We start from the raw sequence: 10910 nt of genomic DNA, 5'->3' as shown, positions 1-10910 counted from the left end.
AGAGGGAAAGGGGGAGGGAGGGAGAGGGAAAGGGAGGGAGGGGTGGAGGGGGGCTGAGAGAGGGAGGGGAACGGCATTGCAAGTGGGGGTTGACGTGTTGGGGTGACGTGGGGCGGGGGTAAGTACCACGACCACTGCCACTGCCAGTAGTACTAGTACTACCAACTAGTACTACCAACAGTGCTATGATTACCACTACCACTATCACTATCACCATCGCGAACTACTCCTCATTCGCTGAGTAGTCATCTTGTCCGTTTTTACTCCGCGGTTTGCCAGTATATAACCGCCACTCGCAACCCCCATCCCCACCACCAGATTGTGGGCCCTGTCTAGCGACGGCACGTACTTTGTCGTACAGGCCTCGGAAGGCCCTAGAGGTCATTTGCTGCGCCCCGGCGCCGCCACTCCCGCAGCATTGGGTGACAGACAGGCGAACAGCTTGCAGCGGGTACAGGCGTCCAAGGTACGACATCACAGGATTCCATCCACCCCTTCCTTTTCTGCAATCGATTGTCTGTGCTTTGTCTTCCCGCCGGCCTTTCCCCTTCTTCCTCTATTTCCCTTTATTTTCTTTATATTTCTTCCGCTTTGGACGTGTCGCACTTGTTTCTTCCTCCCTTTTTTAATCACCAGAGGACTTTTGATGATCACATTATCATTATCGTAACTCGCATGCGGTGTGCTCATCACACGTACGGCGTCATCTGTACGGCATTACCCTCTTTTTTCCTCGCTCGTCCCAAAACCTCCTTCGCTTCGTTTACATTTTTGCAGATGGCCACCGTTTACTCCTGCGTCGACGGAGACGATGGGGACGGGGGCCGTCGTACAGCCTCACCGCACACTGCCACCGCGGCAACTGACAATCTTAACAACGACCATAACGGCCTCAACCACCACCATCACAACCACCACCTCGCAGCCTATTCTGAACAGGGAGTTGTCTTGACGTCAACGGCGGGGGGGACGGCGGGCTGCCGTACCGGCGCTGCCGCGTCGTCTTCGCAGCGTAGCTCCAGAGCGAATCCGATGACCCGTGGGTCGTGTGGCGGTGCCGCTGGCGGCGCCGCGACGGCGGCGGCGCCTTCGCGTCTCCCTCACGACTTGGCGGATTTGGCCGCGCTAACTGGCGGCTCTCTAACGGACTTTGCTGTGCTGCCTCTTATATCGGGGGGGGACGTGGTGGGGGCCGTAACCTTGGGTTTGCAAAGGTACGACATGTCGACCGGGGGGGACGTGGTGGGGGCCGTAACCTTGGGTTTGCAAAGGTACGACATGGCGACGGGGGGGAAATTCGGGGGGAAATGGTGTGTGGGGGGGGTGATTGAAAGCAGTGGTCGTGTGTATGTGTGTTTTCGGGTTTGATCGTCGTACATTGGGGGCTAGTGTGTTGGGTTCACCCATCAAGGGGTGAGGCGCAGAAATCATTATTGTCAGTTAGTTGGTTACTTAGGGTGGTTTGAGTTTCCCAACCGGCCTAGCACGTTTTTGTGTTTTGACGCCATTTATCCTTGGTGCGGCCGTTTCTTACCCCGTCATCGCCCGCCTTCCTTTCCAACTGCCAACTGCCAACGACTCTAGAGCGCAAGTGCCGCCCCAGCGGCGGTCTGCCGGTCGTACGGATCACAACCAAATTAACCATCATCACAATCAGCACAACTCATCGTCGTCCTCGTCGGAGGGCGACGAGGAGGAGCAACAACAGAAGAAGCACAAAAAGAAAAAACAGCGCCGGCTTCGAGTTGTATCGGGATCGAACTCGGGATCTGGATCCGCCGAAGAAAACGAAAACAATCATCCGGTTGCCGTACCGGTTATAGCATCAGCACCACCACCAGCAGCAGGCGGCGCGCCGCGCCGCCAGCTCTCGATTACTGCAGGCGGTACGGCAGGCGGTACGGCAGCGATGGCGGGATCTGGTGTAGAGCGCTCTCCGCCGTCGTTGACAGATCGCATTCGTCGTGCACTGACACGCGGCGCGAGCGGCGGGTTAACCCCCCCGAATAAAGGCGGCGGCGGCGGTAGCGGTAGCGGTGGACCCGACGGACCTGCCGGACGCGCCGGCAGCGTCACCGCCCCCGGCGGGCGCCCGGCGGCGGCAGCTCCCCCGCCGCCGCCGCCGCCTCTCCCAACCACTTCTTGGCTTCACTCAGCCGCCTGCGTCTATCAGCTGAGTCAACTGGCTCACTTTTTGGGGTATGGTTTCTTCTCCGACACCGAACAGTCAGCGTTCGTTGCACAGAGCTGCAGCCTCGTGAGCGGCGTGTCGTCGGCACCGGACGTTCAAAACCTGGTCAACTGCCTCATCGGTACGACAAAAGGCCTTGTATACCAACGATTTCGATTACAGGTACGGCACGCCGTACGGTACCGCATGGTAGGAGTCATGTTTCTGTTATATAGGGCTGTGTTGTTGATGTCGTTACAGGGTGGTGGTATAGCTTCACCAGCGGCCCCCTTTCCCGGGGCAGTCCCTGCTCTCCCCTGCTAGAGGGGCACCCTAATCCGTTCACCCCATCCGACTTCAGAATGTATTCGTTGGGTTCAGCAACTCACCACCAGCATCCAACCAAATCTAGCGGATCAACGGCGCCTCAACTTAGTTCCTGGTCAGCTCGCAAGTTGATATAATCACGTCCTGTGTTGTTGTATAGAAGTCGGTGACCGTCTCGTGGTTAAGACGTTCTGGTGTTGCGACGTGATATGGAAAGAAAAAACTAGTCGACGATTCAAACTCACAAACCCTAAACTAAGACAAGCTGTTATGAAACATTAAAACAAGCTGTTATGAAATTATTGAACTAAAGGCAGCTTGTAATTTCTAATTATGAACATCCGTCCATCCATCCATCCTTCCATCCATCCATCCATCCTTCCAGGCGCAATGTCTAGTGGCGCTCGTACACAGCAGCGGCGCCACCGCTGCATTCTTTAAGCAGCAGCGTACACCACGTGGATCGACTACTCGTACGTACGGCGGTGGCGTGGCCCACCAGGGTGGTGCCGCCGCCGCTGGCGGCGGCGCCGGCGGTGCCGGACCTCTCCTTGCGGTGCAAGGCCGCGTGCTTTCGCAGCGGGACATGCAGCCGTCGACGTCGCTTCCGCATCGACAGGCGGCGGCGGCGGCGGCGGCGGTCAGCGCCGGGCACTACGGTCCCGGAGCAGGGACGTCGGCGCTGCCGACGGCGACGGCGCTGTTGCAAGCGAATCTGAGCAATACCTCCCAGGGAGCCGCCGCTGGCGGCGGCGGCGGAGGCGGCGGCCCTGCTGGCGGCGGCGGAGGCGGCGGAGGTGGTGGCGTTTCTGCAAGCCTGCATGGGTTATCGGCGGTACTGTTGGGCCGAAAGACGCGGAGTCAGTCGCAAATGCGTACAACACGGAGCATACCGCTGCAGGTACATGTGCCGTACACATACCGAGCACAGTGTTTGACTCGCTAATGGATCCCCGATCAGAAGTGCGGTACTGTTTGTAATATTTGTAATGTTTTTCATACTACTGCGGTACTGTTTGTAATATTTGTAGTGTTTTTCATACTACTTTTAGTTTATTTGATTTATTGCATCACTTTTTTTGCATCATATGGTGGTCTCTCCCTCCCTCGCCTCGTTATGAAATTCCCCAATTGCTAACTTTTCCAACTACCAAACTAACCAACCTATCAAACTAACCAACCTACCAAACTAACCAACCTTCCAAACGACCAAAACTCACCGACAACTAAACGCCCTGCGGTCCATGCGACCCAATGGTCGTCTGATTTTTTACAGGATAACGAGAACTTGTTGGGCTACGTCTCCGAAACCATGTCCACGAGTGTCACGGTGGGGCCCTGGTGTACGACATGTTCCATATTCCCATCACTTGTTGTTATGTGCGGAATTTGGGGCATCCACGATTAGGTGTACGACTAGACAAGATATGGCAAATCATGGGATGGCGTCTTTTCGTCGTCTTTTCCTTCTTACGAATTAACGACACGTGCTTACGTACGCACGCACATACATAAACATACATTCATACACAAACACGCCATTTTCTTCTTATCGCTGCTCAGATCATTAAAAAACACACACGCCCGCACTCTTCTCTCTCTCCCTCCCTCCCTTTGCCCCCCCACTCGCTCGTGGTTCGTCTCCCCCCCCCCCGCTCCCCCGCAGGCCACGGTTATTTCCCTCTCTCACACGCTCCTACATGATGCCCTGCATTCGGGGCCTCCGCACCAGCCCCCCTCGGGTACGGCAATCCGTAGCTGTGCTGATGCGTTGGCACGGGATGCCGTACCGATTCGAGACATATCTCTCGCGTGTCGACTCTGCGATTCAAGATTTGGAGGAGGTGAAGTGTGCGTGTGCGTGTGTATTTTAAGGGTTGGTTTGGGGTTTTTAAGGGCTGGTTATTTTGGTTTGATACAAAAAATCGATCTGACCAAACGCGCGTTAACGGCAGAGCATTTTACGGTTTTACGGTTTTGGGAGTGTGAGAGGCGTTACGGTCATGACGATGTTTTCATGTTGTTTTGGGGATTGCGTTCCCATCCTTTCGTCGTACTTGCCGTACTTGACCTTCGCATGCGTATAATGCGCGCGCATTTATAATTGACAAAGCGTTCGTACACATGCAGGCTTTGGTGGTGGCGGCAGCGGCGGTGGCGGCGGCGGCGGCGGCGGCGGCGGTGGCGGAGGCGAAGACTCTATCAACAATAGCGGCGCCTTTGCGGGGCATTCCGCCAGCCATGCACCCCCCCTCTCCGCGTCTCCGTCACTTCTTAGAAGGAGTACCTGTGGCCGGCATGTGCCGTTGGGAAGTCTGGTGATTGCGCTAGGGCTAGGTTTCGGAGCATCCGCTGCCGGTGGCGGCGGCGGCGGTGGCGGCGGCGGCGGTGGCGGCGGCGGTGGCAGCACTCGCATCAGCCGCGCCGGCGGTGGCGGTGTCGTACCTGTACGAGGCCTTATGGAAGCCCATCCCGTCAGCATGGGCGAAGATAGCTCTATCCAGAATGCTGGCACGGTTACGTTTGGCGGTGGCGGAGGTGCCGGACTGTACGGCGCTGCTGGTGGCGGAGGCGGAGGCGGCGAGCCTGTTTTGGCGCTGTACGTCGGGTTTCGGGAAGTACTGCAGGATTCGGTTTTGGAGCGGGTGTTGGAAGAGATGACGCAAGTGGCCGAGGTGGGTGCGGGGTAGGGAAGTGTGAGGGGCTTGAGGCAACATCCCGTCATCCACATCTTCGTGACATTGTGGTGGTGTGTGTGTGTGTTTTGTTTGTGCATATAATTCGGTTATTTCGGTTAGTTTGGTGTAAATTATTCGTAATGTTGGATAACACGTTTTATTTGTTTTGTTTACTTACTTCAGGCAGCTCTTGGGACTCCTGGGTGCTCCCCTAAGATGTACGGCGCCCCTAACACCCCCCACCGTTGGAGGACAGCGCAAGTTGTCCAGAAGTTGTAAAACACAGACATATACACACAACATTGATTCCCCTCCCCACCCCACCCCCTCCCCCGGTTCAAATCCCCCTCTCCTCACTCTCGCCCCCCCCCGCCCCCCCTTCGCTTCCCCTCGCTTTCCTGTTCAAAAACACACGCACACGTACATACATACATACATACACGCACACATACATACAAACATACACACATGTACACACAGCTCGTGGCCCCCAGCGTTCAGCTGCGTTTGCTTGGCCCGCTGTGGGCAGAGTGGGTCCAGATGAGCAATCGGTTGCTGCACCCGTCGGCGTTCATCGGCGGCCAGTCCGTGCTGTCACAGGGCCCTCTCCCGCCTCCCCCGGCGCTGGCAGGGGTGAGCTCCAGGAGGTGTCGACGGAGGAGTTCACATGAGTGGACGGGTACGACAGGGGGTACGACAGGGGGTGTCGGAGAGGAAAGGGGCAAAAGAGGGGGAAGGGAGGGGGGAAAGGACGGCGTGTGTATGTTTTGGTGTGGGGGGAAGGGGGTGGGGGTGGGGAGAACAGACGCACATGAACGAACGCATATACACATGTATGTATGTATGTATGTATGCAGATTTGGAGGGTTTGCTGTATAGTTTCTTAGGACGTTTAGATGTTGTTCACCGTTTTGTCACACACGCTTTCTTTCCCTTTTCCCCGTCCCCTCCCCCCGACCCCCCTCCTCCTCCTTCATTCCCGCCCCGCACTTTCCTAGAGGCGCTGGGTACGGTGGAATTGTGGCCTCCGTCCGCCTCCAACCTGTCATTTGCTCTGGAGGATCCCGCACCTCTCAGCCACCTCCAGGTGCGCATGTATGTACGTACGTATGTACTTATGCATGTATGTATGTACGTACGTATGTCTGTATGACTTAGGTTACGCTGTGGGCTGGTAAAGCCCCGGGGGCCGAGGTAATATCTGACCAGTATGATACGGTGGAGCCAAAGGTATAATTCTGACGATTTACGAATTGCTAGGATCGAACTAGCGACCTCTAGATCTTCAGTCTAGCGCTCTCCCAAATGAGCTAAATCCGCATGTCTTGAAGCACAAGATTGCACCTATGTAACGAGGGACAGACCGAAACTGAAACCCGGGTCGGGGCCACTCAGCACGGCTAGATTTGTGTGCTCCCCACCACCCCGACTCAGGCTCTAGCCAACACACGACGCAGCCACTCCGCAGCACCTCCATACCGGGGGGAGGCGCTGCAGTGACGACACACCACGACGGGCTCTCAGGTCCCGCTAAATCGAGTCCACAAGTCTCAGCTAGGGTTTTAGGACTCTCTGAAGTCCTCCCACTCCCCCCACTCAAAAGGGAAACCCGGGGAGGAGGCCGGCGGGGGCATATCGGTCGGGGGGGCCCTCCTGCCGCAGCAACACGAAACACACAATGGCCTCCAGGAAAAGGCGTATGTATGTATGTATGTATGTATGTATGTATGTATGTATGTATGTATGTATGTATGTATGTATGTATGTATGTATGTATGTACGTGTGTCGAAAGGGGGATGCAGAGCGCCTTGAGTATATAGCCGATCTGTTACCCCCGGCCCGCCCTTACCCGCCTCCGAAACCCACTTTTACCCCCTGTGTGAGTCACCCGAACCCCCGCCCGCCCCGTCTCACATACACACACACACGTCGGAGCGTTCCCTCTCCTGCATCAGGTTTTGGTCAACTCCCTTCACTCCACTCTTTCATCTATACAAGTGGAAAGGGCGCTGGAGGAATGGTAAGGGAGAGGGGGCCCCAGATGTGTGTCTGTATGTGTGTATACGTGTGTATGTAGGTGTGTGTCTGTATGTGTGCGTGTGTGATCGGGGGAAAAAAGAAGAAACAAGAACCATCATGGGGCCCAGCATGCGGTCTGAGAGCCGGTGTGTTTTTGAGATATCGCTCTTCGGGGCGGGAGAGGGGGGGAAAACCACGAACGAGATGTGGGGGGGAGGGGGGAGTTTTCTTTCCGTTTGGCAATGTTGTCTTTCCCGTAGGGTTTAGCAGTACGAAGCATCTCCGCTCATGGCTTAAACCAAGCTAGTGTACGGCAACAGCTGTACACTGGCTTCAGACGTGATGTAACACACACACACGTTTCTCCCCTCCCTCCCCCACATACATACATACATACACACAGTGCGGACTCCCCCCTGCAAGCCAATGACATGCGGGGCCTTGAGCTGCTTCAACAAATAGGACGAGGGGGCCAGGTGCGTGTGTGTGTATGTATGTGTGTTAGGCTGTTGTGTTTGTATGTGTTTTTCAGTATGACTTAGATTACACTGTGGGCCGCGAGAGCCGGGGGCTGAAGCCGAAACACAGCGCAAGGGTCGGGAGCACACAGCACAAGTATGTATGTATGTTTGTCTGTCTTATGTGCGGATTTCCTTTTTGAAATGAACCGCGTTGAGTGGTGTTGTGTGAGTTTTTGGATCGTTGGGTTCGTTGACAGTTGGACTGAGACAGGGGTTGGGAGGGCGGTGGGAGGCGTTTTGAGGGGGTGTCTCGTCCCCCCAATCCTTTCCCAAAAAGCATTTCCTTCTCTCTCGAAAACGTGCATCAAAAATCACACATGTGTGTATGTATATGTGTGTATGTATATGTATGTGTGTATGTATGTGTGTATGTATATGTATGTGTGTATGTATGTGTATGTATGTATACGCATGTACATACACCGCTGCAAAACCCTACTGCTCATTCTTCACCCCTCACCTTCCAATGCCCTCTCCCCCCCCCAAAACCCCTCCGTTCGGTGACCGCGACACGTTGCCGCTGCCGTGTACACGTGCATGTACGGCACAAAACACATCTGAAGGGTGTTGTCTACCGCGGCCGTATGCACGGCATCCACGTGGCCGTCAAAGTTATTCCCACAGCGGAGGGTGAGAGATTTGTGTGAAGAGAAAGTGGAGGAGGAAATTAAAGAGTAAATGAGGAGTAAATGAAGAGTAAATGAAGGGAAAGCGGAAGTTAAGGGTTAAGGTGACTTTTTGTCGTTGCTGATTACTGGGAGAGGGGATGGGTTGGGGGGTTTGGGTAAAAATGAATGATGTTATTACCGTACTGCCACTAAATGTTTGCGAGCCTAAAAGTTTGCGAAAGGTCCCGAAATAATTAATAATTCAAAATGCTTGCACTAAAACTTTGCGAGGGCTGGGCTGGAGTTTAAAATTGTTATTATGTTAAAAGTTTGCGAGCGCCTGCGGTACAAGCCGAACTTTGTGAACTTGAATGTTGAATCCAACGCACAGCAGGCAAAGCATCTGTATCCGGATAGGAGTATATAAGAGTCTGCTTGAAGCCGATTTCAGGTTTTGCCCCCCTCGACTGTGATTGCACAAGTCACAGCCTCCCGAGGCTATCCACTGAACATTCGGGAGTCTGGAGCCCACTGTAACAACCACACACACACACTGAACAGTTTCAGCACTTGATCAACACTAGGAACAGTGTTTCAATCCATAAGAACAAAATGCCATCAAGGCGCTGATCACAGGTACACAGCTTTGCGAGTCATCAAGAAGAACAAGTGCGCTAAATGTCGCAGTGGTTCCTCAGGGTTCCTCCATCTCTGTCCATCTACGCTATTGCAAGTCTGTTAGAACAACATGGATTGGCAGTTGGATACAACTGTTATTTCAAGCAAATCCTGCGAAAATCCGGAGTTTACAACTTTGCGAAGGGACGTCGGGAATTTTTCCGGTCGTACACCAATAACTTTGCGAGGCCCGCAAATAATTAATAATTTATTCTACAGATTGCGAGGACCCGAATAATTTATTATTTAATTCGCAAACATTTAGTGGCAGTACGGTATGATGTGATAGATGCGTTCTTGGGCGAGGCCCCGGGCGCGAAGCGCCATTCGGGGGCCCGAGCCCCCCGGGTTCACTGCTGTCAGTCAGTCAATCAGTGGCTTACATATCTCGCCCCGCAAAAAATAGCGTTTGAATGCTATATCCACTCTATATCGAAATGCCTAAGGAGACATCCCAGATAGATCGGAGCGCGACAAAGATAGCTTTCCATGGCTCCGAGTTTGACATAAAGTTACATATCTCGCTCCGCAAAAGATTGAATGTAGAAGCTATTATATCCATCGACTACATCCACCGGCAACAGGGGAAATTCCAGATAAATCGGAGAGCGACAAAGATAGCTATCGCACCGGGGCCGAGCCCCTTTTCGGCTTTGAAAAGCCGGCCCCCCTAGTTTTGTATGATTAATAATCCTTGCTCTTCACTCCTTGCCCCGCACCTTGAAATTAAATATGGTATAAAATCGAAAATAAATGAATTAATAAATAAATATTATCATTTATATGCAAAAAGGTGGCGGCGGCCTGGGTCCTGTGGACCGCGACGTTGCCTTCGAGCCGGACAACGCGGAGGCGGCCAGGCGAGCAGCAAGACGGCAGAGGGCCCTCCTGCGGGATGCCTTGGAAGTGGCGGCGAGCGCGGCGGTGGCACACCCGCACCTAGTGCAGGTACGGGCACGTGTATGTGTATGTGCGTGTGTGTATATGTGTGTGTTTGTATTTGTATTTGCGTCGGCGCGTATAGGTAGATGCCTGTTTTGGAAGTGGGAGACGGGGGGGAAATGGGGGGGGGAGGGAATTGAGCGGAGGGGAAAAGGGGGGCCCCGAAGGGAAGGAGGGGGGAAATTGGGGCTGGGTGGGGAAGTGTACACACGCTTTCTCCAAATCCGTGTGTGTGTTGTGTATTTCCCTTCCCAACCCCACCCTCCACGCCCCCTTTCCCCCCTCCTCCCGCCCACCTCGCTTTTGTCTTCGATAACGAAATACCTACCTACCTACCTACCTACCTACCTACATATCTACCCCTGCTTCAGCTACACACCTACTTCCCGGACGTCATGGTGGTGGAGTACGAGGGGGACGAGGGCAAATTCAGGTGTGTGTATGTGTGTGTATATGCGTGCTTTCCCCCCTCGCCCCCACAAGCTCGCCTTTTTGAAACCCATTTTCGAAATTTTTCCCTCCATCCATTTCCCCCAACCCGCAACCCCCCTCCGCAACCTCCCTCAGGCTGATGCACGTGGCCGATACGGCTCCAGGGGACCCTACGGGGGCCATCAACTTGGTGCTCGTACTCGAGTACTGCGACGGAGGTATGTACGGCAGTGTTTGACACCGTGGAGACATCGTGCCACTGTCTTTTCTCGCCCGCGCGGCCACCATTCTCGTATCGCTGTACACCTTACATGTTCCGTACATTTGATCTCTCCGCCAAGGAAATAATTGACGGTTGCTCCGTACGTGCGTGTGTGCGTATTGTGTTGTTCTCCTCTTACCCGCTTTCTTTCCCCGTCATCCCTTCGACGACGCAGCAGTGGCTTGGTTTTGCTCCTTGTATATGTGTATGGAGTTTCCCCCCACGCTTTTCCCTTCCCCCCTCCTTCCCCCCTCCTTCCCCCCTCCTTCTCC

The 10910-nt window shown here is 54.4% G+C and overlaps 2 protein-coding genes across 2 annotated transcripts in view; both read left to right on the top strand.

The window, feature by feature from the left end:
• VOLCADRAFT_100130 (uncharacterized protein) overlaps positions 1-8363 on the top strand; it is a gene marked incomplete at both ends in the record, with an annotated part of 8740 nt that extends 377 nt beyond the window's left edge. The window contains 13 exons of the mRNA XM_002958772.1: positions 319-466; positions 1012-1214; positions 1585-1886; positions 2157-2353; positions 2883-3398; positions 3774-3827; positions 4164-4341; positions 5069-5172; positions 5707-5808; positions 6176-6262; positions 7132-7196; positions 7599-7671; positions 8280-8363. Of these exons, the coding sequence (XP_002958818.1) occupies positions 319-466; positions 1012-1214; positions 1585-1886; positions 2157-2353; positions 2883-3398; positions 3774-3827; positions 4164-4341; positions 5069-5172; positions 5707-5808; positions 6176-6262; positions 7132-7196; positions 7599-7671; positions 8280-8363 (2113 nt within the window). The remainder of the gene's footprint in view (positions 1-318; positions 467-1011; positions 1215-1584; positions 1887-2156; positions 2354-2882; positions 3399-3773; positions 3828-4163; positions 4342-5068; positions 5173-5706; positions 5809-6175; positions 6263-7131; positions 7197-7598; positions 7672-8279) is intronic.
• A 1422-nt stretch (positions 8364-9785) lies between these two features.
• Positions 9786-10910, top strand: part of VOLCADRAFT_100129 (uncharacterized protein) — a gene marked incomplete at both ends in the record, with an annotated part of 5500 nt that continues 4375 nt past the window's right edge. Inside the window, 3 exons of the mRNA XM_002958771.1 lie at positions 9786-9950; positions 10316-10377; positions 10512-10594. Coding sequence (XP_002958817.1) covers positions 9786-9950; positions 10316-10377; positions 10512-10594 — 310 coding nt within the window. The remainder of the gene's footprint in view (positions 9951-10315; positions 10378-10511; positions 10595-10910) is intronic.

The sequence above is a fragment of the Volvox carteri genome (assembly GCF_000143455.1).
Source record: "Volvox carteri f. nagariensis unplaced genomic scaffold VOLCAscaffold_106, whole genome shotgun sequence".
Lineage (NCBI taxonomy): Eukaryota > Viridiplantae > Chlorophyta > Chlorophyceae > Chlamydomonadales > Volvocaceae > Volvox > Volvox carteri.
Note: the sequence above shows the minus strand (reverse complement) of the source record. Positions and strands in the feature narration are given on the sequence as shown.